Raw genomic sequence first — 24,598 nt, 5'->3', positions numbered from 1 at the left:
TACAGGAAGGATGTAAATAAGGTTGAAAGAGTGCAGAGAAGGTTCACAAGGATGTTGCCGGGACTTGAGAAGCTGAGTTACAGAGAGAGATTGAATAGGTTGGGACTTTATTCCCTGGAGCGTAGAGGAATGAGGGGAGATTTGATAGAAGTGTATAAGATTTTGCTGGGTATAGATAGAGTGAATGCAAGCAAGCTTTTTCCACTGAGGCTAGGGGAGAAAAAAACCAGAGGGCATGGGTTAAGGGTGAAAGGAGAAAAGTTTAAAGGGAATATTAGGGGGGCTTCTTCACGCAGAGAGTGGTGGGAGTGTGGAATGAGCTGCCAGATGAAGTGGTGAATGCGGGGTCACTTTTAACATTTAAGAAAGACTTGGACGGGTTCATGGATGAGAGGGGTGTGGAGGGATATGGTCCAAGTGCAGGTCAGTGGGACTCGGAAGGGGAAGGAAGGGGGGGATCCGGATATTGAATCTGATGATCAGCCATGATCAAAATGAATGGTGGAGCAGGCTTGAAGGGCCAAATGGGCTCCTCTTGCTTCTAGTTTCTATGTTTCTAAATCCAAGTCATTATTAAGTTTTACTGCCAGTCTCTGTTGTATAATTGAAGCCTTGTCAAGTTCAAATTTTCTTGCTTTTTTTCTCTTCGAAATTCCATCTTTTTCCCAATTCCTTCCTCTCTGTCTAACATTTCTTGTTCCCTCACTCGTTGCAATTCAAGGTTTTCCTGCACTGGAGGGATTCTATGAGAAGATTTTACATTTTACAGTAGCAAGCTAAATTCAACGCAGACCAAGCATTATTTACAAAATATTGAATACAACAAGTGAGAGGGGCTGGGGCCTGGGGGGTAGGCGGGCAGGAGGCAGAGGGGCTAGCAGGTTTATTTGGTATCACAAGCTTTCGGTGTGCTGCTCCTTCATCAGGTGAAGGGGCAGTGCTCTGAAAGCTCATGACACCAAACAAAGCTGTTGGACTTTAACCTGGTGTCGTGAGACTACTTACTGTGCCCACCCCAGTCCAATGCTGACATCTCCACATCATTGAGGGGCTGATCACATTAAAAATAACAAAAACAATCTCAAGACTTGGAAATATGGGTAGGCGATGGCCTAATGATATTATCACTAGACTATTAATCCAGAGACTTAGCTAATGTTCTGGGGACCTGGGTTCGAATCCCGCCACAGCAGATGGTGGAATTTGAATAAAAAATCTGGAATTAAGAATCTACTGATGACCATGAAACCATTGTCAATTGTCTGGTTCACTAATGTCCTTTGGGAAGGAAATCTGCCATCCTTACCTGGTCTGGCTTACATGTGACTCCAGAGCCACAGCAATGTGGTTGACTCTCAACTGCCCTCCAGGGGCAACTAGGGATGGGCAATAAATGCTGGCCCAGCCAGCGATGCCCGTGTCCCAGGAATGAATAAATAAAGGAAGGTAAGGAAGGTATTATAACAAATGTATACACAAAACATAAAAACATCTTTTAAGTTGGTTTCTATTTCCCAATAATAATCATTTTTTGTGATTTAATTCTCCAATATAATGAGAATGTCTCCCAGTAGTTCTTTCCGTATTCTTGGGAGGTCAAAAGGGTTCCACAGCCAGAAAGGTTTGGGAATCCTGATCGAGAGATACAGCAGAGGAGCAGAGCAATGTAAATTCATTCTTACCAGAGAGGTACATGCACCTTCCTCATCATCCTCATCACCATACTCTGCCAAAGCAAAAAGATTGTTAGCCATTATTCGCTGCAAACCAGGAGGAAGAGACAGCAGAAGGAATTTCCCCTTCCCTTCAATATTAGCCACCAGAGACTAAACTGCAATGAGGGGATTACACAACACTAAACACAACGAGTTCTCACATTCAATAACACTCATCAGCACCTCCACCACAACAGACCCAATAAACTCTTGGGTCTTGTCAACTTACATCCCAGTTCAATAAATGAATAGAGCCCAGCACAGAGGGAACCTCAGGGATATCGTACTGTCAATTCTGAACTTGGTTGATCATGTGCCCAGAGCATAAATCTGTCGATATATATCACTCCACATCTTACAGCTTGGCTCAGAGAGAAGATTCAATGTTCATCTCCTGGTCAGAGACACCCCTCAGGGATTTGCCAATACCAGGTCATGTTATTCCAACTCATCACAGCCTCCAGTCCATATTCACATCATCACTGATTGAAGGTCAGGATTCCAAACACTCCTAGGACAGGTACAGCACGGGGTTAGATACAGAGTAAAGCTCCCTCTGCACTGTCCCCCACCAAACACTCCCAGGACGGGTACAGCATGGGGTTAGATACAGAGTAAAGCTCCCTCTGCACTGTCCCCCATCAAACACTCCCAGGACAGGGACAGCACGGGGTTAGATACAGAGCAAAGCTCCCTCTACACTGTACCCATCAACCACTCCCAGGACAGGTACAGCACGGGGTTAGATACAGAGTAAAGCTCCCTCTACACTGTCCCCATCAAACACGCTGTGGAGATGCCGGCGTTGGACTGGGGTGAACACAGTAAGAGTTTTAACAACACCAGGTTAAAGTCCAACAGGTTTATTTGATAGCAAATACCATTAGCTTTCGGAGCGCTGCTCCTTCGTCAGATGCTCCATCGTCACATTTCCACTCCATCTGACGAAGGAGTAGTGCTCCGAAAGCTAATGGTATTTGCTACCAAATAAACCTGTTGGAGTTTAACCTGATGTTGTCAAAACTCTTACCCATCAAACACTCCCAGCACGGGGTTAGATACAGAGTAAAGCTCCCTCTACACTGTCCCCATCAAACACTCCCAGGACAGGTACAGCACGGGGTTAGATACAGAGTAAAGCTCCCTCTACACTGTCCCCATCAAACACTCCCAGGATAGGTACAGCACGGGGTTAGATACAGAGTAAAGCTCCCTCTACACCGTCCCCATCAAACACTCCCAGGACAGGTACAGCACGGGGTTAGATACAGAGTAAAGCTCTCTCTACACTGCCCCATCTAAAGCTCAAGTGACACCACACTACCTCCCTTACCACTCCCCAGACCACTCTCACTGCATTCCCAGAGTCCAGCACACTCACCGATTCCACCCCACCCCCTCCCCAATCACTCTCTTCTCTCCCCCCTCTATATTGTATACATATCATCTTTCTACATTATATATATATAGTGTGTCTCACTAATCTCTCCCCTATATATATCTGTCTCACTCTCCACGCCGCCCACTCTTTCTATAACATATGTATTACGAAAAGTATATATGTATTGTATCTATATATTGTCTCTATCAGTATTATATATATACACCTATCTCTCTCACTGAGCATTCTCGGCACTACCCAACTCTCTCTATACACATAAACCTCCATCACTCTCAATTATCTCCCCCATATATACTATCCCGTCATATATATATTTATATATATCTATCTCACTGACCGCTCCGAGCTGCCCAGCTCTCTCTATCTATATACACACATACGTATCCCATTTCCATTTAGTTTATTTCATTTCACCTCGTTCTCCATTTTATCACCCTCCTTTCCACCCTCCCCCACCCCACCTTCTTCAGGCCAACTGCCACATTCCTCAGACAGTCCATTACTAAGCTGTATCTTTGTTTTGCCATTCACACATTCTGATCACTTAATGGAAACTTTCAACACCTTCTCAACCTCCTGCATCATTTACATTCCCTTTGTCCCATTCCACTACCTCTCCCTACCCCCAAAGGCTCAATCTCTGCTGACTCTCTTTCCTCTCAGCTCTGACCAAGGGTCATCTAGCCTCGAAACGTTGGCTCTACTCTCCACATCATGTCTACTCTCTCTTCACAGATGCTGTCAGACCTGCCAAGATTTTCCAGCATTTTTTTGTATTTGTTTCAGATTCCAGCATCTGCAGTATCTTGCCTTTATATTATGGCTGTGTGTCTCTCTGTATTATATTACCTCTATACTATATCTATCTCTGACCCCTCTCCGGGCCACCCAGTTCGTGCTCTCTCTCTAATATAATGTGTCTCTCGCTGTCTCTTTCTCTATATTATACAATCTCGCTGTCTAACACGCGCACGCACGCTGCTCTCGGCACCGCCCAGCTCTCTCTATCGGTCTCTCTCTCACTGACTGTTCGTGGTGCCGCCCAGCTCTCTCTCTCTCTCTATATATCTGTCTCTGTATTATGTTATCTCTACACTATCTCTTTCTCTCTCTGTGTCTCTGTATTATGTTATCTCAGTAAGAAGTCTCACAACACCAGGTTAAAGTCCAACAGGTTTATTTGGCAGCACTAGCTTTCGGAGCGCTGCTCATTCATCAGGTGAGTGAGGACTTGTGTTCATAAACAGGGCATATAAAGACACAAACTCAATTTACAAGATAATGGTTGGAATGCGAGTCTTTACAGGTAATCAAGTCTTAAAGGTACAGACAATGTGAGTGGAGAGAGGGCCAAGCACAGGTTAAAGAGATGTGTATTGTCTCCAGCCAGTATTGACGCCGAGAGCAGTCTGTGTGAGAGAGAAAGATATAGACAGAGAGATAATATAATATAGAAAAAGAGACAGAGAAAGACACATTATATGAGAGAGAGCGCGAACTGGGTGGCCCAGAGAGGGGTCAGAGATAGATATAGTATAGAGGTAATATAATAGAGACACACAGCCATAATATAAAGGCAAGATAGATGTGTTACCTCGACACTATCTGTCTCTCTCACTGACCACTCTCGGCGCCGCCCAGCTCTCTCTCTATATATCTATCGGTCTCTTTGTATCACGATCTCTCTGTGTCCCTGTATTATGTTATCTCTACACTATCTCTCACTGAGCTTCACGGCCTTTTGGCTAAGATTAAGTGTTGTATGGATAGGATGCTGCGCTTGGTTGAGGTCATTAGGTCACATTTAAACTTCATTTGAAGCAATTTTTAAAAGCGGCATCTCGGCCTTTTGGCTAAGATGCAAGCCTTGGAGGAGGTGAGTCTGCACCTACTCCAATCAGCTTGGCTCATGTAGATCAGGCCCAAGACAGGAGTGGAGGCCCTGTCTTGTCAGCTTGGATCGGAAATGTCTCAACTTGTTGAGACTCTGAACTGGACTTGATTTGATTGAATTGGAAAAGTATAAAAAAAACCTCTCACTGAGAAAAGCACTTCCCGTCAAATCCTTCATGCATGCTCGAGGTCTCAACACCACCACATGCTGCCCTGGAAGCGGCTGCGGGGGCGATGAGACGGTCGCACACCTCCTTGTGGAATGTGCCTTTGCAAAGAAGGTCTGGACTGAGATGCAGTGGTATTTGTCGAGGTTCATCCCAAGCAGCTCGGTGACTCAGGACTCTGCTCTACGGGCTGTTCCCAGGGACGCACGCTGAGACAATGATCAACTGCTGCTGGAAGGTCATCAACTCGGTGAAGGACGCACTTTGGTGTGCCCGAAACTTTCTGATCTTCCAGCGCAAAGATCTGTCCTCAACCGAGCAGACTGGCACATTCCAAGGTCCAGGACTACGTGCTGAGGGATGCTCTCAAGCTTGGGGCAGCCGCCACAAAGGCACAATGGGGAAAGGCCACCATTTAAAGCCTTTCAACCAAGGCAGACCGAGGGGCCAGTAACTGTAAAAAAAACCCTCGGACTGCATAACTGTGTGCACACAGTGAAATGTGATGAATATATATAGTTTAAAGAACTGAACTGTAATGAAAGTAAAGTCTTGTAACTGAGCACCATAAAGTGTTGTAAATATGACTTTGTTTTTGCACTGTTTGTAATTATTGGAAGTGTTGTTTTGCAATGGTTTATTTCAGAGTATTTATGAATAAAGTATATATTTGAAATATTTTTTTAAATCTCGCTCTCTGTCTCTCTCTTATATACATACACACACATATATATATATATATACACACACATCTGTATCTGTGTTATATTATCTCTACACTATCTCTCTCACACACACAGCTCTCTCTGTGTTATATGATGTCTCTCTCTCACTGACCGCTCTCAGCGCCGCCCAGCTCGCTCTCTGCCGCCACTCCGAGCCGCTGCTCCAGCTCCAGGATCTCCCGGCGGATGCGCTCCCTCTCCACCTGCAGCGGGTCACTGCAGCCCGGGGCCTCCATTATCGGGCCTCAGGCCGGGGCTCCGCACTCGGGCGGGTTCGGGCCTCAGGCGGCTCCGGGGCTCAGGCTCCGCTCTCGGGCCTCAGGCCGGGGCTCCGGGTTAGGGCTCGGACCCGGGTCTCCAGGCTCTGCTCTCGGGCCTCAGGCCGGGGCTCGGACCCGGGTTGACACTCGGCTCTCGGGTCTCACGCAGCCGCCGCCATCTTGCGCGGCTGGTCTCCAGGTGACACAAGTTTCCGGTTCCGGTTCAAGCCGCGCCCCCTGCAGGCTCAGGCTGGGATTGTTCACAGTGGTTCCCAGGGGGCTGTCACTGGGCCGCTCTCAGAGTGAGAATCTGCTCGCGCCACTCCCAATTTTTTATTGATAAGAAATACATTCAAAAACAAAACAACTCCTCGCAGTGCTTGATTCATAACATAGAACACAACTACTTTATAACATGATCATGGGACATCCAGAAAGTATAAAACAATGCTTGTTTCAACCATGTTGAAATGTTTCTTTGATTGTCCTTGAATCTTCCCGCCACACTGGCCATCCTCTGTCGCTGCACCAGTGTGGCGCGCCGCACGCTTTGGGAACCACTGGTATAGAGGCTGACTATAGGGGCTGTCTATAGAGGCAGTCTATAGTGTCTATAGGGACTGTCTACAGTGTCTATAGAGGCAGTCTATAGTGTCTATAGGGACTGTCTACAGTGTCTATAGGGACTGTCTACAGTGTCTATAGGGACTGTCTATAGTGTCTATAGGAGCTGTATAGTGTCTATAGGGGTTGTCTATAGGGGCTGCCTACAGTAATTATAGAGGTTAGAAACATAGAAACTAGAAGCAGGAGTTGGCCATTCGGCCCTTCGAGTCTGCTCCATCATTCATTTTGATCATGGCTGATCATCAAGTTCAATATCCTGATCCCCCCCTTCCCCCCCATATCCCTTTAACCCCAAGAGCTATATCTAATTTCTTCTTGAAATCAGACAATGTTTTGGCCTCAACTACTTTCTGTGGTAGTGAATTCCACACATTCACCACCCTCTGGGTGAAGAAAGTTCTCCCCATTTATCCTCAAACTATGACCCCTAGTTCTGGACTCCCCTACTATCGGGAACATTCTTTATGAATCTACTCTGTCTAATCCTGTTAGAATTTTATAAGTTTCTATGAGGTCCTCTCACACTCTTCTGAACTCCAGTGAATATAATCCTAACCAACTTAGTTTCTTCTCAGATGCACCATAGAAAGCATTCTTTCTGGTTGTATCACAGCTTGGTATGGCTCCTGCTCTGCCCAAGACCGCAAGGAACTACAAAAGGTCGTGAATGTAGCCCAATCCATCACGCAAACCAGCCTCCCATCCAATGACTCTGTCTACACTTCCCGCTGCCTCGGCAAAGCAACCAGCATAATTAAGGACCCCACGCACCCCGGACATTCTCTCTTCCACCTTCTTCCTTCGGGAAAAAGATACAAGTCTGAGGTCACTACCAACCGATTCAAGAACAGCTTCTTCTCTGCTGCTGTCAGACTTTTGAATGGATTTACCTTGCATTAAGTTTTCTACACCCTAGCTATGACTGTAACACTACATTCTGCACTCTCTCGTTTCCTTCACTTTGAACAGTATGTTTTGTCTGTATAACGCGTAAGAAACAATACTTTTCACTGTAAATACATGTGACAATAATAAATCAAAATCATATGACAGACCTGCCATCCCAGGAATCAGCCTGGTAAACCTTCACTGTATTCCCTCTATAGCAAGGACATCCTTACTCAGATAAGGACATCAAAACTGCACACAATACTCCAGGTTTGGCCTCACCAATGCACTATACAGTTGCAGTAAAACATCCCTATCCCTATACTCAAATCCTCTCGCTGTGAAGGCCAATATACCATTTGCCTTCTTTACTGCCTGCTGTACCTGCGCACGCTTACTTTCAGCGACTGATGCACGAGGACATCAAGGTCTCGTTGAGTATCCACCTCTTTCAATTTACACCCATTCAAGTAATAATCTGTCTTCCTATTATTGCTACCAAAGTGGACAACATCACATTTATGCACATTATACTGCATCTACCATGCATATGCCCACTCACTCAGCCTGTCCAAATCCTGCTGAGGCATCTCTGCATCCTCCTCACATCCCACCTTCCCACCCAACTTTGTAGTATCTGCAAATTTAGAGATAATACATTTAGTTCCCTCTTCCAAATCTTTAATATATAATGTGAACAGTTGGAGTCCAGCACAGATCCCTGTGGAACCCCACTCGTCACTGACTGCCAATCAGAAAAAGACGCATTTATGCTTACACTTTGCTTCCTATCTGCTGACCAGCTTTCTATCCATCGCAAGACATGACCTGCAATCCTATGTGCTTTAACTTTACAAAGTAGTCTGTTTTGAGACCTTGTTGAAAGCATTCTGAAAATCTAAAAAAACCACATCCATTGGTTCTCCCTGGTCAACTCAACTAGTTACATCCTCAAAGAATTCCAAGAATCCTCAAGCACGATTTCCCCTTTGTCAATCCATGCTGACTTTGACTATATCACTGCACCACGCTCAGTACTGACCCTCTGACAGTGCAGCGCTCTCTCAATACAGACCCTCTGAGTGCAGCGCTCCCTCAATACAGATCCTCTGACAGTGCGGCACTCCCTCAGTACTGACCCTCTGACAGTGCAGCACTCCCTTATTCACCAGTGCGGCATTCCCTCAGCACTGACCCTCTGACAGTGCGGCACTCCCTCACTATTGACTCTCTTAGTGTGGCGCTCCCTCAGTACTGACGCTCTGACGGTGCGGCACTCCCTCAGTACTGACCCTCTGACAATGTAGCACTCCCTCAGTACTGCAGAACTCATAACAGCCTAGGTTCTGTGCTTAAATTGGGAATTGAAATCATGAGTACCCAACAGGGGCAGTTACCCACTGAGCTGCAGGCCATGGGGTGTTGGGCAATAAGGAAACGGGTTCTTGAGGCTGCTTGGAGTCAGTATGAATTCCAACGGGACCAGAGAAGCATAGAGACCGAGAACATGAGTAGGTGTGGAGCTGGAGTCGGTGAAGGCAAGGAGACACACTAGAAAACATCAAACCTGCATCCACAAGATCCTTTTATTGAAAATGAATTCAAAGTCAGTTGTGTTATTCCAGTATTATACAAATTAAGTTCATATCTCAATACTTTTTAAAAATATAATTTAGATTAAACTAGTTGAGTGATCAATAACTCACTGAAAATCCACATTATTCTCTTCTTATGAAATGGTATTTTACAGCATGAACCAAGGTCCCTTATTCACCAGAATGATCAAGAAGCTGAAAGACTCAATTATACACAGACTTGGTTTGTGTTCCCGTCTGTAGAGATTACAAAGTGATATAATTAAGATCGGTAAAGGATTTGATTGTATCTAATCACTATTTTCTCTGGATGGGGTGCCCAGAACAAAGAGGCAAAAACCTTTAAATCCAAGCCTGGCCACTCGGGAGTGATTTTTTAAAATTCATTCGTGGGGCATTGTTTTTAAGTTTATTTATTTGTGTCACAAGTAGGCTTACATTAACACTGCAATGAAGTTACTGTGAAAATTCACTAGTCACCACACTCTGGCGCCTGTTTCGGATACTTTATTTAGCGTGGCCAATGCACCTAACCTGAATGTCTTTTGGACTGTGGGAGGAAACCCACGCAGACACAGGGCGAATATGCAGACTGCACGCAGACAATAACCCAGGCCGCGAATCGAACCCAGGTCCCTGGCGCTGAGAGGCAGCAGCGCTAACCACTGTGCCGCCCATGGTGCTGGCCGGCCAGCATTCATTCCCCATCCATAGTTGCCCTTGAACTTAATGGCTTGCTAGGCCATTTCAGTGGGCAGTTGAGAATCAACCATATTGCTGTGGCTCTGGAGTCACATGTAGGCCAGACCGGGTAAGGACGGCAGATTTCCTTCCCTAAAGGGCATTAGTGAACCAGATGGGTTTTTCCGACAATCAGAACAGTTTCATGGTCATCAGTAGATTCTTAATTCCAGATTTTTAAAAATTGAATTCAAATTCTACCAACTGCCGTGACAGGATTTGAACCTGGATCCAAGAACATTAGCTGAGTTTCTGGATTAAAAGTCTAGCGATACCACTAGGCCATCACCTCCCCACAGAGGGGAGTGAGAATCTGGAACTCTATCCCTCCCCCCAAAAAAAGGCTTTGGATCAATTGGATCTTTCAAGTCTGAGATTGCGAGATTTTTGTTGGATAAAGTTATTACGGAACCAAAGCAAGAAACACAGTTAGATAGAGGTCAGCCAGGATCTCACCAAACGGTGCAAGGATAGAATGGCCTCTTCCTCTGCTCTACCTCATACAAGTGGATGGTATTTGCGTGAGCTTGCTGCAGGGGCCATTCAATCCTGGTGGGCATCTCTCTTGAATGCATGCACATTCTGGTAAGGGGTGAACAGGACTGGGAGAGACCCCAGCTGATGTCACTCCCTGCCCCTCCCCCAACTACCACTGAGTTAAGAGGCCAACTGTGGTGCCTCTGGTGTTGCCACAGTTGGGGGGGGGGGTCAGCTGCCCATGTAGAGATCAATGGTCACGTGTGGGAGCTTCCTGGTCTGTGCGACCACTGAGTCTCTGGGGAGAACTGAAAGGGATTTGTTACCATTTGTACGGCAGTGTATTATACTCTGTACGGTTACAGTCTGCTTATTCAAGGAAGGATAATCTTGCATTGAAGGCAAATGTTTCATTAGCAGGTCCCTGGGATGAGAGGGTTGTCCTATGATGAGAGGTTGGGTAAATTTGATCTGCATTTCATTTTTATTAATTTACACGATGTGGGGTCGCTGGCTAGGCCCAGCATTTATTGCCCATCCCTAACTGCCCTCGAGAAGGTGGTGGTGAGCTGCCTTCTTGAACCCGCTGCAGTCCCCGAGGTGTAGGTACACCCGCAGTGCTGTTAAAGAGAGAATTCCAGGATTTGGACCCAGCGACAGTGAAGAAACAGCCGATATATTTCCAAGTCAGGATGGTGAGTGACTTGGAGGGAAACTTGCAGTTGGTGGTGTCCCCAGGTATCTGCTGCCATTGTCCTTCTGGGTGGTAGAAGTCGTGGGTTTGGAAGGAGGCTCTCTAAAGTCTTTGAAACATTCACAATTCTGAAATAATGCGATAGGGTGGACACTGAGCGGTTGCTTCCTCTGGCTGGGGAGGTGAGAACACAAGGCCAGTCATAGGATAAGGGTCATTTCAGACTGAGAGAAGGAGAATTTCTTTTCACTTGGAGGCTTATGAATCTTTGGAATTATCTACCCCGGGGGGTTATGGAATGCTCAGTCATTAAATATATTGAAAATTGAACGAGGCAGATTTCTGATCTCTCGGGAATATGGGGCGAGCAGATGGGATATTGGAGCTGAAACCAAGATCAACCATGATCGTATCAAATGGCGGAACAGGCTCGAGGGGCTGAATGGTCTCCTCCAGCTCTGTACCTTATGTTCTGAATATTATTATATTTATTATGTAGTTGAGTGGGGTGAGGGGGGTGCAAGTGGTGTGAGGTCGAGTAGGCATCTTAGGAGTGACCCTGATATGGGCATGGAGCAGTGGGGCAGTGGATGGCCCGGCAGAGACCAAATCCTCCATTCCTCCGGTAAATTCTAATACATTTCCACACTTCATTCATAATTCACATCATTCATATTATTACATTTAGAATTAAACACTTTGTAAAACAACTTAGCTTTTTACAGAGAGACAAAGGTAGGCGGAATTGACTGTTGCTATTGTCAATTGATATAAATAGTGCATCTAAAGTATCTTCATCATCCTTTCATCGTCACTTGGAACACTGAAGGCTGGAAAGGGACATCTGGGATCCCACTGAGGCATCTCGGGCTAAAGTGAGGGTGTGATGTTGATGGTCAGAGGGCTGTGCAGAGCCCCAGGCTGATGGTTAGCTGGAAGGAGGGAGCTGCCTCTGCATCAGCTGTGGGTTTCCTCTTTATTCTGCGCTGGCAGCTCGGAGATTTTGTCGATGGATCTCAGCAGGTCAGACACCAGACGGAGAGTTTCTGCTCCAGACAAGAGCTGTCTGAAATTGAGAAAGTAAAGAAGTGTTTCAGAAGGCAAGGCCCAGATTGTCACAAAGTCAGACGTCATGACTGAATATCCTCCTTTGTCAAAGGAAAGGTTTTGTCTGAAACTTGTCCTCCCACATAACCTCTAGACTGGGCAAACCAGCCGGTCGGTCATGGGGGGCAGCAGTGTTAGCAACCACGGGACTCCACTGTTTTATTGCTGATAATTGACTGAAACAGAGCATAGGGTGGGCTGACAGAGGATAGAGAGCACAGAAACAGGCCATTCGGCCCAACCAGTCCATGCTGGTGTTTATGCTTCACTTGATCCTCATACGTCATTGTCACCTTCTATTCCTTTCTCCCTCATGTGTTTATCAGGCTTAAATACATGGATACTATTCACCTCAAGCTCTCCCTGTGGTTCCACATTCTCCCCACTCTCTGGACAAAGAGTTTTCTCCTGAATTCCCGACTGGATTTCTTGGGGACTATTTTATTTTGATAGTCTCTAGTTCAGCTCTTCCCCACAAGAGGAAACATTCTCTCTGTATCCACTCTGTTAAAACCTTTCATCAATTTAAAGACCTCTAGAGGTCACCCCTCAGCCTTAGTTTGTCGAGAGAGCCAGCCTGTTCATCCGTGTATATGTAAACCCATCCATTTCAAATATCATCATTGTAAATCTTCTCTGCACCCTCTCCAATGTCTTGAAATCCTTTTTTTTGAATAAAGGTTACTGAACTGTATGTAGATATAGGGTGGGATTGAGGGGTATGGAGGATATAGGGTGGGATTGAGGGGTATGGAGGATATAGGGTGGGATTGGGGGGTATGGAGGATATAGGGTGGGATTGAGGGGTATGGAGGATATAGGGTGGGATTGGGGGGTATGGAGGATATAGGGTGGGATTGAGGGGTATGGAGGATATAGGGTGGGATTGGGGGATATGGAGGATATAGGGTGGGATTGGGGGGTATGGAGGATATAGGGTGGGATTGGGGGGTATGGAGGATATAGGGTGGGATTGAGGGGTATGGAGGATATAGGGTGGGATTGGGGGATATGGAGGACATAGGGTGGGATTGGGGGGTATGGAGGATATAGGGTGGGATTGGGGGGTATGGAGGATATAGGGTGGGATTGGGGGATATGGAGGACATAGGGTGGGATTGGGGGATATGGAGGATATAGGGTGGGATTGGGGGGTATGGAGGATATAGGGTGGGATTGGGGGGTATGGAGGATATAGGGTGGGATTGGGGGGTATGGAGGATATAGGGTGGGATTGGGGGGTATGGAGGATATAGGGTGGGATTGGGGGGTATGGAGGATATAGGGTGGGATTGGGGGGTATGGAGGATATAGGGTGGGATTGGGGGGTATGGAGGATATAGGGTGGGATTGAGGGGTATGGAGGATAAAGGGTGGGATTGGGGGGTATGGAGGATATAGGGCGGGATTGGGGGATATGGAGGATATAGGGTGGGATTGGGGGGTATGGAGGATATAGGGTGGGATTGGGGGATATGGAGGATATAGGGTGGGATTGGGGGATATGGAGGATATAGGGTGGGATTGGGGGGTATGGAGGATATAGGGTGGGATTGGGGGATATGGAGGATATAGGGTGGGATTGGGGGATATGGAGGATATAGGGCGGGATTGGGGGATATGGAGGATATAGGGTGGGATTGGGGGGTATGGAGGATATAGGGTGGGATTGGGGGGTATGGAGGATATAGGGTGGGATTGGGGGATATGGAGGATATAGGGTGGGATTGGGGGGTATGGAGGATATAGGGTGGGATTGGGGGGTATGGAGGATATAGGGTGGTTTCCTCATCCTAACCACTTCCCTCTCCCAAGTCTCCTTCCTTCCTCTGAAACCTCCGTGTCTGTGAGGAGCGTGTTGTCATACCTCACTGAGCTCTCTGCCCCATGTGCAGCTTTCATGAGATATTCTGATGCGACCCGGGCATTGCTTTTTGCTGAGTTCAAAGCAACAGAATCCTCAGATCGAAGCCTCTCATTCTCAGATTTCCACTGTTCCAGCTCTGCCTGTCGGAGGGACAGGAAGAAAAGTTTAACAATAACAGTAACTCCGCAGCACAGTCATAACTAGGAAAACAGGTCTGGCTTGCAGAACACTCCCCCTCTCCCCCCCCACCTTTAAATTTCACCCCAGAAATACAATGTCTTAATTATACGAGAGTCTGTCAGAAGCTTTGCTTCTCTGTAATACCACTGGTGAATCTGGTAATAGTTGATCTGCAATCCTAGATGAAGAGTTCAATTGGGAATGTTCCTCTTCCAGTCCCCCTGCAGTCAACTGGCAAACCTGGAAAAACGGGAACCACTTCCTGGCGAACCCACAGCAGCATTCCCTCTGCCATATTATTGAGAATGGTTGCTGACTCGAAAACTTTCTCTGACTCAGAGTCATACGTAAACGAGGATGGTCTTGGTGTCTGTGAACGATTCTTCCGTGTTCCAGTCTCACTGCCCAATATACCAGACCACTTTGGTGAAGATTATTCCGGGTAACCACCTCCAATTATTACCAAGGTTCCGAATGTAAACCTGATCATCCAGTTTGAACTGCCTCTCTTTGGCAGGGTGCTGTGTCCCACCTTCTGCTTCTCTGGTCTCCTGTCCATTCAAAGAGTGAGAGTGGGTAAGGGGGGAGGGGGAGTGAGCGGGGGGAGGGGGAGCGAGTGGAGGAGGGGGAGTGGGGGGAGGGGAGCGGGCGAGGGGGGGAGCGAGCGGGGGGAGCGAGCGGAGAAGGGGGAGCGTGGGGGGGGGAGCGAGCGAGGGGGGGGAGCGAGCAGGGGGGGAGCGAGCAGGGGGGGAGCGAGCAGGGGGGGAGGGGGAGCGAGTGGGGAGGGGCAGGGGAGCGAGAGCAGGGAAAGGGGAGAGAGTGGAAGGGGGAGACAGAGTGGGGGAAAGGGGAGAGTGGGGAGGAAAGAAAAAGAAACACACTGCTCCAGCTTCTGATCATTATCAAGTGACCCTCACTGAAAAGATTGCGATATATTTTTTAAAACCGAATAATCAGAGAAAAGCCCCAGGCTGATTTGAGCGCTACAGAGCGAGCTGCAGAGATTGTATTAATATCTGTTGCAGCCTCCATTACCGCACCTGCAGTAGTACAAATTCCTGCTTCAATTTAGTCACTGTGTTCTCCGCTTTCATTGCCCGTTTCTGAAACAGAGAGACAGACATCGTTAACTCAATATCAAAACCACTTCCTTCAGTACACAGTGTTTCCCTGGTTGCACTGTCAGAGGGTCAGTGCTGAGGAAGTGCCGCACTGTCAGAGGGTCAGTACTGAGGGAGTGCCGCACTGTCAGAGGGTCAGTGCTGAGGGAGTGCCGCACTGTCAGAGGGTCAGTGCTGAGGGAGTGCCGCACTGTCAGAGGGTCAGTGCTGAGGGAGTGCTGCACTATCAGAGGGTCAGTGCTGAGGGAGTGCCACACTGTCAGAGGGTCAGTGCTGAGGGAGTGCCGCACTGTCAGAGGGTCAGTGCTGAGGGAGTGCTGCACTTGTGAAAGTGCCGGCCTTATCATGAGTGAGTGTGTGAGAGTGAGAGACGGAGTGAGTTTGTGGGACGAGTGTATGTGGGAGACGGGGTGAGGGGCAGAGTGAGCGTGAGGGGGTAAGGGGCAGAGTGAGCGTGAGGGGGTGAGGGGCAGAGTGAGCGTGAGGGGCAGAATGAGCGTGAGGGGGTGAGGGGCAGAGTGAGCGTGAGGGGGTAAGTGTGAGCGATGGAGTGACCGTGAGGGGGTAAGTGTGAGCGATGGAGTGAGCGTGAGGGGGTGGGGGCAGAGTGAGCGTGAGGGGGTGAGGGGCAGAGTGAGCGTGAGGGGGTAAGTGTGAGCGATGGAGTGAGCGTGAGGGGGTGAGGGGCAGAGTGAGTGTGAGGGGGTAAGTGTGAGCGATGGAGTGAGTGTGAGGGGGTAAGTGTGAGCGATGGAGTGAGTGTGAGGGGATAAGTGTGAGAGGCACGGTGAGTGTGAGTCAGCCTTCCACCCAGTTTCAGGGTGATCACTCACTCTCGCCAACACACTGAGCCCCTCACACTCTGGGCCTTGTTACTTACTCATTATTGCGATGTCATTGCTGCACTTTTGATCAGCAAGTTGTTTCTTTTTATAAATTCCAATGTTTGTTTAGAAATTCAGTTTATTGTTGAATCAACTTTATTTTTCCAAATTTATTTCATCTGCTTTTAGTGAGAAAATCTGCAAAAGTCGCCCCCCCTCTGGGTGAAAAGGTTGGAGCAGCTGCTGTAAGTGATCCCCCAGCTGTTTCTGGGAGAGGAGAAGGGGAATGAGATGCCCACATCTCTGCCCAAGACCACAAGGAACTACAAAAGGTCGTGAATGAAGCCCAGTCCATCACACAAACCAGCCTCCCATCCATTGACTCTGTCTACACTTCCCGCTGCCTCGGCAAAGCAGCCAGCATAATTAAGGACCTCATGCACCCCGGACATTCTCTCTTCCACCTTCTTCCGTCAGGAAAAAGATACAAAAGTCTGAGGTCACGTACCAACCGACTCAAGAACAGCTTCTTCCCTGCTGCTGTCAGACTTTTGAATGGACCTACCTCGCATTAAGTTGATCTTTCTCTACACCTTAGCTATGACTGTAACACTACACTCTGCACTCTCTCCTTTCCTTCTCTATGAACGGTATGTTTGGTCTGTATAACGTGCAAGAAACAATACTTTTCACTGTATGTTAATACATGTGACAATAATAAATCAAATCAAATCAAATCAACTTCTCTGCAGTATCCTGGGGCATCATTTATCCCTCCATCACAGCACAAAAAACAGGTTACCTGCTCACTCTGCTCAGTATCTCATTGTTGTTGGAAACAGTTTTGGGGCGGCACTGCTGCTTCACAGCTCCAGGGACCTGGGTTCAATTCCCGGCTTGGGTCACTGTCTGTGTGGAGTTTGCACATTCTTCCTGTGTCTGCGTGGGTTTCCACCGGGTGCTCCGGTTCTCTCCCACAGTCCAAAGATGTGCAGGTTAGGTTAATTGGCCATGCTAAATTGCCCCTTAACGTCCCGGGATGCATAGGTTAGAGGGATTAGCAGGTAAATATGTGAGGATATGGGATAGGGCCTGGGTGGGATTGTGGTTGGTGCAGACTCGATGGGCCAAATGGCCTCTTTCTGCACTGTAGGGTTTCTAAAATTCGATGAGTTCTCATAGGATCAGAACTTCCATTCCTCCACTCCCAGCCACACACGCCCCCCACATCCCCTCCCCCCCATTCCCGCAACAACACCGCCCCCTTCCCCCCACCACCCAGCCACCTCCATTCCCAACAATCCACCTGGCCATCTCTCACCGTCATCAGTTGCAGGTTCTCCTCCACTTGTTGAACCATGGATTCTAATGCTCGTGTCTCCTTCTCCTCTTTAATTTTCCTTCTCTCCAGCTCCTCCTCCAGCCTCTTGGTCCTGGGAAAGTGACCAGTGATTCAGTGTTACAAATGATGAAAGGTTTCCGATTTGCGACCCTCTTTGTGCCCCTCAAGGGGCAATTCATACATTTAATATAGTACAGTAACGAACGACTGGATTAAAACCCATCTGGTTCACGATGTACACTAGGCAAGGTAACCTGCCATCCTGGCCGCTATGGACCTGCCATCCTGGCCGCTATGGACCTGCCATCCTGGCCGCTATGGACCTGCCATCCTGGCCGCTATGGACCTGCCATCCTGGCCGCTATGGGACTCTGAACCCACAGTTAGGTGGTCGATTCTTCACTGTCCTCAGAAATGCCCTAACATGCCACTTCGTTGCATTCATGAAGAGAGTTTATCGCCACCTCCACAAAGGGCAATTGGGAGTGGAAATAACTGCTGGCATTTCCAGCAATACCCACATCTCATAAATAATTTAGAAAAAATAGAAATATTAAAGGCCCAAGGTGCATCTCTTTCATCTCAATAATATTCCTCACCGCAGTGCACTCTCTGCTACCCCCTGTGGTATGTGTCCTCATGCTGTGGCAGCTCTGAGACAGCGACTAACCAGGAGAGTGGTTTGCCCAGGTCCACCTCCTGTGGCAGCATAGCAGTTGACACGATCAGACAGGGCTGGATTGGAACGTGATCTGTGTGGGTGAAAGTTCAGTGTCTGCTTCCCAACAGTTCATTAAGGGGAACGCCGATATTTTTTTATTCATTTGTGGCACATGGGCGTCACTGGTTGACCAGCATTTACTGCCCATCCCTAGTTGCCCTTGGAGGGCAGTTGAGAGTCAACCACATTGCTGTGGCTCTGGAGTCACATGTAGGCCAGACCGGGTAAGGACGGCAGATTTCCTTCCCTAAAGGACATTAGTGAACCAGATGGGTTTTTCTGACAATGGTTTCATGGCCATCAGTAGATTCTTAATTCCAGACATTTTTTATTGAATTCCACTATCTGCCGTGGTGGGATTCGAATCTGGGTCCCCAGAACATGAGCTGAGTTTCAGGATTAATAATCTAGTGAGCATACCACTAGGCCATTGTAGAGGGAATAAACTACTGGATACGATAAGCTTCTGTGCAAACAGAAAAACGTAACCATACCGATTAATGATCTTTCATTAGAACCCTTTCTCTCTCATATGAGGAACAGTTGAGGACTCTGGGTCTGTATTCGTTGGAATTTAGAAGGATGAGGGGGGATCTTATTGATGCTTACAGGATACTGCGAGGCCTGGATAGAGTGGACGTGGAGAGGCTGTTTCCACTAGTTGGAAAAACTAGAACCAGAGGGCACAACCTCAGGCTAAAGGGATGATCCTTTAAAACAGAGATGAGGAGGGATTTCTTCAGCCAGAGAGTGGTGAATCTGTGGAATTCTTTGCCGCAGAAGGCTGTGGAGGGCAGGTCATTGAGTGTCTTTAAGACAGAGATAGATAGGTTCTTGATCAATAAGGGGATCGGGGGTTATGGGGAAAAGGCAGGAGAATGGGGATGAGAAAAATATCAGCCATGATTAAATGGCGGAGCAGACTCGATGGGCCGAGTGGCCTAATTCTGTTCCTATGTCTTATGCTCTCTCCACAGATGCTGCCTGAGTATCTCTAGCATTTCCAGTTTGAATTTCAGAATCTTGGCATCCATAGCATTTTGCATGTAGTGTGGAGCAGTATTGAAGCTCGCTCCTTGCTGCCTGCGCTGCATTTTGATCCCCAGCACCCCCCAGGCTGAGAGACTGGATGTCAGGCCAGGGCACGACTACCTTGAGGAATGGCCAATTCATTGAGGGCAATTCCCAAAGAAAATCCACAGTGTGTCAGCCATCACCTCATAGAATCCCCACAGTGAAGAAGGCCATTCGGCCCATCGAGCCTGCACCAACAACAATCCCACCCAGACTCTATCCTCGTAATCCCACGTATTTACCTGATATTAAAGGGCAATTTACCATGATCAATCCAGCACATCTTTGGAGTGTGGGAGGAAACTGGAGCACCCGGAGGAAACCCACGCAGACACAGGGAGAGGGAGTGCTACACTGCCTGAGGGTCAGTGCTGAGGGAGTGCCGAACTGTCAGAGGGTCAGTGCTGAGGGAGTGCCGAACTGTCAGAGGGTCAGTGCTGAGGGAGTGCCGCACTGTCAGAGGGTCAGTACTGAGGGAGTGCCGCACTGTCAGAGGGTCAGTACTGAGGGAGTGCCGCACTGTCAGAGGGTCAGTACTGAGGGAGTGCCGCACTGTCAGAGGGTCAGTGCTGAGGGAGTGCCGCACTGTCAGAGGGTCAGTACTGAGGTAGTGCCGCACTGTCAGAGGGTCAGTACTGAGGGAGTGCTGCACTGTCAGAGGGTCAGTACTGAGGGAGTGCTGCACTGTCTGAGGGTCAGTACTGAGGGAGTGCTGCACTGTCTGAAGGTCAGTGCTGAGGGAGCGTTGAATTGTCAGAGGGTCAGTGCTGAGGGAGTGCCGCACTGTCAGAGGGTCAGTGCTGAGGGAGTGCCGCACTGTCAGAGGGTCAGGACTGAGGGAATGCCACACTGTCAAGAGGGTCAGTACTGAGGGAGTGCCGCACTGTCAGAGGGTCAGTACTGAGGGAGTGCCGCACTGTCAGATGGTTAGTACTGAGGTAGTGCCGCACTGTCAGAGGGTCAGTGCTGAGGAAGTGCTGCACTGTCAGAGGGTCAGTCATGAGGGAGTGCCATACTGTCAGAGGGTCAGTACTGAGGGAATGCCGTAATGTCAGAGGGTCAGTGCTGAGGGAGTGCCGCACTGTCAGAGGGTCAGTACTGAGGTAGCGCTGCACTGTCAGAGGGTCAGTACTGAGGGAGTGCCGCACTGTCAGAGGGTCAATGCTGAGAGAGTGCCGCACTGTCAGAAGGTCAGTAATGAGGGAGTGCTGCACTGTCAGAGGGTCAGTACTGAGGGAGTGCCGCACTGTCAGAGGGTCAGTACTGAGGGAGTGCTGCACTGTCAGAGGGTCAGTACTGAGGGAGTGCCGCACTGTCAGAGGGTCAGTACTGAGGGAGTGCTGCACTGTCAGAGGGTCAGTACTGAGGGAGTGCCGCACTGTCAGAGGGTCAGTACTGAGGTAGCGCTGCACTGTCAGAGGGTCAGTACTGAGGGAGTGCCGCACTGTCAGAGGGTCAGTACTGAGAGAGTGCCGCACTGTCAGAGGGTCAGTGCTAAGGGAGTGCCGCACTGTCAGAGGGTCAGTACTGAGGGAGTGCCGCACTGTCAGAGGGTCAGTACTGAGGGAGTGCCGCACTGTCAGAGGGTCAGTACTGAGGGAGTGCCGCACTGTCAGAGGGTCAGTGCTGAGGGAGTGCTGCACTGTCAGAGGGTCAGTGCTGAGGAAGTGCCGCACTGTTGGAGGTGTCTCTCAGATGAGACATTAATCTAAGACTCAATTTGCTTCTTTGAGTGGCTGTAAATGTTTACACTGCACTATTCTGAAGAAGTGCTGCAGAGTTCTCCCTGGTGTTGTGGCCAATGTTTATCCCTCAATCAGCATCGCAATGAAACAGGTTATCATGTAGTTATCATGTTGCTGTTTGTCTGGCTGTCCCAGTTCCTACATCATAGCAGTAACCACCCTTCAACAGTACTTCACGAGCTGCAAAGTGCTTTGACATATCCGGTGGTCGGGGGAGGCACAATATAAATCAAAGGTGTTCTTTTTTTAAATTGTCAATGGGATAAAGAATAGATGTTGAAATGTTATGGCCCAATTCCCATCCCCTTTTGATTTTTAATAAAGGGAGCTCTCCCTACCTCTGAACGTGGCTCTTTACCAGTTGCTTTGCTTCTTTATTTTCCTTTCGGAGCTTCGCATTTTCTTCAAGGAGCTGGAAGAGGAATAAGAGTTTACACCTTCAGTACCTTCGGAGATAATCGTGGCTCTCTCTCCCCCTGATTCCATCATTCCAACTCTCTCTCGGCCAATTTTTCAACTTCTACCTTCAGCTAATCCAGAACTCTGAGGAAACATCCTCAGCATCCACCCTCTCTAACCCCCTCAGCATCCACCCTGTCTAACCCCCTCAGCATCCACCCTGTCTCACCCCCTCAGCATCCACCCTGTCGAACCCCCTCAGCATCCACCCTGTCTCACCCCCTCAGCATCCACCCTGTCGAACCCCCTCAGCATCCACCCTGTCTAACCCCCTCAGCATCCACCCTCTCTAACCCCCTCAGCATCCACCCTGTCTAACCCCCTCAGCATCCACCCTGTCTCACCCCCTCAGCATCCACCCTGTCGAACCCCCTCAGAATCTTGTATGATTCAATAAGATCACCTGATTCTGTGTGATTCTCGATTACCCGAATAAGATTACCTGAACAGGCGCCGGACTGTAGCGACTAGGGGAATTTCACAATAACTTCATTGCAGTGTTAAAGTAAGTTTTACTTGTGACTAATAAAACCTCTCATTCTTCCAAACTCCAATGAATACGTGCCCAACCTTTCCTCACGACACAAACACCTTCATCCAGGGATGAACTTAGTGAACCTTCCAATACAAGTATCTCCCTCCCTAAGTTAGACAACCAAAGTTGTACACAGTGCTCCAGGTATGATCACACCAACGCCCTGTACAATTCTAGCAAGACTTCCCACTTTTTATACACCGTCCCCCTTTGCAAAAAAGATCAACATTCCATTTGCCTTCCTGATTATTTGCTGTACCTGCACGCTGATTCACACACAAGGACACCCAGATCCTTCTGCAATCTCTCTCCATTTAAATCATATTTTGATGTTCCATTCTTCCTGCCAAAGTGGACAACCTCATAGACTCCATTATACTGAATACATCTAGATCCTTTTGCGATCTCTCACAACTTGCTTTCTTACCTATCTTCACATCATCAGCAAATTTGGCTACAATACATTCAATCCCTTCACCCAAGTTATTCATTAGATTGTAAATAGTTGAGGACCCAGCACTGATCCATTAGTTAGTTTGCCATCCTGAAAATTATCCATTTATCCCGATCTCTGATTTCTGTTCGTTAACCAATCGCCTGTCCATGCTGATATATCACCCACAACATCATGACTTCGACAAAGGGCCATCTGAACTCGAAACGTCAGCTCTTCTCTCTCCCTACAGATGCTGCCAGACCTGCTGAGATTTTCCAGCATTTCCCCTTTTGGGACCATGAGCTCTTATCCTGTTTATCCTCTTATCTGTCCCCTTATGAAATGCCTTTTGAAAATCCAAAAACACCACATCTACTGGTTTCCCTTTATCCACCCTGCTTGTTACATCCTCAAAGAGCTCTAGTAGATTAGTCAAACACAATTTCCCTTTCAAAAAAGCCATGTTGACTGTGCCTGATAGTACTGTGATTTTCTGAATGGCTTGCTACCAACTCTCTTTAATAAAGGTTCTGGTATTTTCCCAATGACTGATGTTAGGCTAACGAGCTGATAGCTTCCCACATTTAGTCTCACTGTTACTGAAGAGAGGTGCTACATTTGTAGTTTTCCAATCTGCTGGGACTTTTCTAGAATCTAGGGACTTTTGTATGAAAATTGCTACTATGAAGCACCTTGGGATGTTTTGCTGTTATGGGCGCTATATAAAGACAAGGTTTTATTGTTATAATCGTTCTGCTACAGCAGTTTCTACATTCTGTGGACCCATACTTCGTTATCATAGAATCCCAACAGTGCAGAAGGGGGCCATTGGGATGATCCCACCTAGGTCCTCTCCCCGTGATCCCGTGTCTTTAACCTGTTAGTCCCCCGATACTAAGGGTCAATTTAGCACGGCCAATCAACCTAACCAGTACATTTTCTGACTGTGGGAGGAAATCGGATCACCCGGAGGAAACCCACGTAGACACGGGGAGAATGTGCAAACTCCACGCAGACAGTGACCCGAGGCTGGAATTGAATCCGGGTCCCTGGCGCTGTGAGGCAGCAGAGCTAACCACTGTGCCGCCTGTATCCTTACTTGTGTCCCTTTATTATTCCCCCTTGCCTTGCACCATCATCACTTTTGTCATTTAATCTCTCCTCTCCACCATCCTCCCGTTAACCTTTCATTCTTTCCTTCCTTCCCCCTCTCTTTTTCTGACTCTGGACTTGCTTAAAACATGTTACATCTCCAGCTCCTGCCAGTTCTGCCAGGCCAATGATCTGAAACGTTAACTCTGTTTCTCTCTGCACGCATATTACCTGATCTGCTGAGTAATTTGCTTTTATTTCAGGTTCCCGACACCTGCAGTGTTTTGGTTTTGTTTGAACTTGCCTTTTCATTGGTCAGCAGCTGGCTTTGATAGAGGACCTCGCCCACCAAGTCGAAATGATCTCTTGGCGGCTCAGGTTCGTTGTAAGGGGGCCTGGGTTGTGAGGTCTTGTTTCCGAAGATGCAATCCTCCTCCTCCTCCTCCTCTTCTCCTTCCTCCGCCCCTCCCTCCTCCACGAGCCATTCCGACGATGTTAACTGGGCACTGTCCTGCTGCGGGAGCTCGGCGGGGCTCAGTGTCAGTGGCATGTACGATACACCGCAAAGCGTGTCGGAAAAGCCAAACTCGTGAGCGGCCTCGATAACGGCGGGTTGGTACGTTTCACTCCAGTCATCATCCTCATCTTCCAGCGAAGGACTGTGGGCCTTCAGAGCCAGGAAATGATGCTCGGGATAATGCAGGCTCAGGCTCAGGCCTTTCGGGGCAGAGGCTCCCCCCTCAAAGGGAATTCCAGCAGAGTTCTGTGGAAATGAGAGATAGGCTATGACAATATTGTACACGGAAATGCCAGAAAACAAAAGCTGCCACGTTCCCGTGGGTTTGTGACTCATCTCAAAATCAAAATGGACCCTTAGCATTATTGATCCGTGCAACAAAACAACAACATGG

At 48.1% G+C, this 24,598-nt stretch overlaps 2 protein-coding genes and 1 non-coding gene across 6 annotated transcripts in view; all 3 read right to left on the bottom strand.

The window, feature by feature from the left end:
- snapc4 (small nuclear RNA activating complex, polypeptide 4) overlaps positions 1 to 6,359 on the bottom strand; it is a 57,770-nt gene extending 51,411 nt beyond the window's left edge. For all 4 annotated transcript variants that reach the window (XM_078226193.1, XM_078226194.1, XM_078226191.1 and 1 more), the window contains exons 1-2: positions 6,015 to 6,359; positions 1,683 to 1,726 (exon numbers count right to left, since the gene is read on the bottom strand). Coding sequence is in view for 2 of the 4 variants with exons in the window: in XM_078226191.1 (XP_078082317.1) it covers positions 1,683 to 1,726; positions 6,015 to 6,138 (168 nt within the window). In the remaining 2 variants the exon portion in view is untranslated. The remainder of the gene's footprint in view (positions 1 to 1,682; positions 1,727 to 6,014) is intronic.
- LOC144503218 (Z30 small nucleolar RNA) lies at positions 2,079 to 2,174 on the bottom strand. Its single transcript, XR_013499446.1, has one exon. It is a non-coding gene; the product is annotated as a Z30 small nucleolar RNA (small nucleolar RNA).
- A 3,837-nt stretch (positions 6,360 to 10,196) lies between the features above and the next one.
- entr1 (endosome associated trafficking regulator 1) overlaps positions 10,197 to 24,598 on the bottom strand; it is a 16,567-nt gene continuing 2,165 nt past the window's right edge. Inside the window, exons 3-8 of the mRNA XM_078226201.1 lie at positions 23,992 to 24,450; positions 21,504 to 21,577; positions 17,605 to 17,716; positions 15,379 to 15,441; positions 14,159 to 14,298; positions 10,197 to 12,250 (exon numbers count right to left, since the gene is read on the bottom strand). Coding sequence (XP_078082327.1) covers positions 12,142 to 12,250; positions 14,159 to 14,298; positions 15,379 to 15,441; positions 17,605 to 17,716; positions 21,504 to 21,577; positions 23,992 to 24,450 — 957 coding nt within the window. The 3' untranslated portion in view covers positions 10,197 to 12,141. The remainder of the gene's footprint in view (positions 12,251 to 14,158; positions 14,299 to 15,378; positions 15,442 to 17,604; positions 17,717 to 21,503; positions 21,578 to 23,991; positions 24,451 to 24,598) is intronic.

The sequence above is a fragment of the Mustelus asterias genome, chromosome 13 (assembly GCF_964213995.1).
Source record: "Mustelus asterias chromosome 13, sMusAst1.hap1.1, whole genome shotgun sequence".
In the NCBI taxonomy this organism is placed as follows: Eukaryota; Metazoa; Chordata; class Chondrichthyes; order Carcharhiniformes; family Triakidae; genus Mustelus; species Mustelus asterias.
This window is presented reverse-complemented; position numbering and strand designations above follow the sequence as displayed.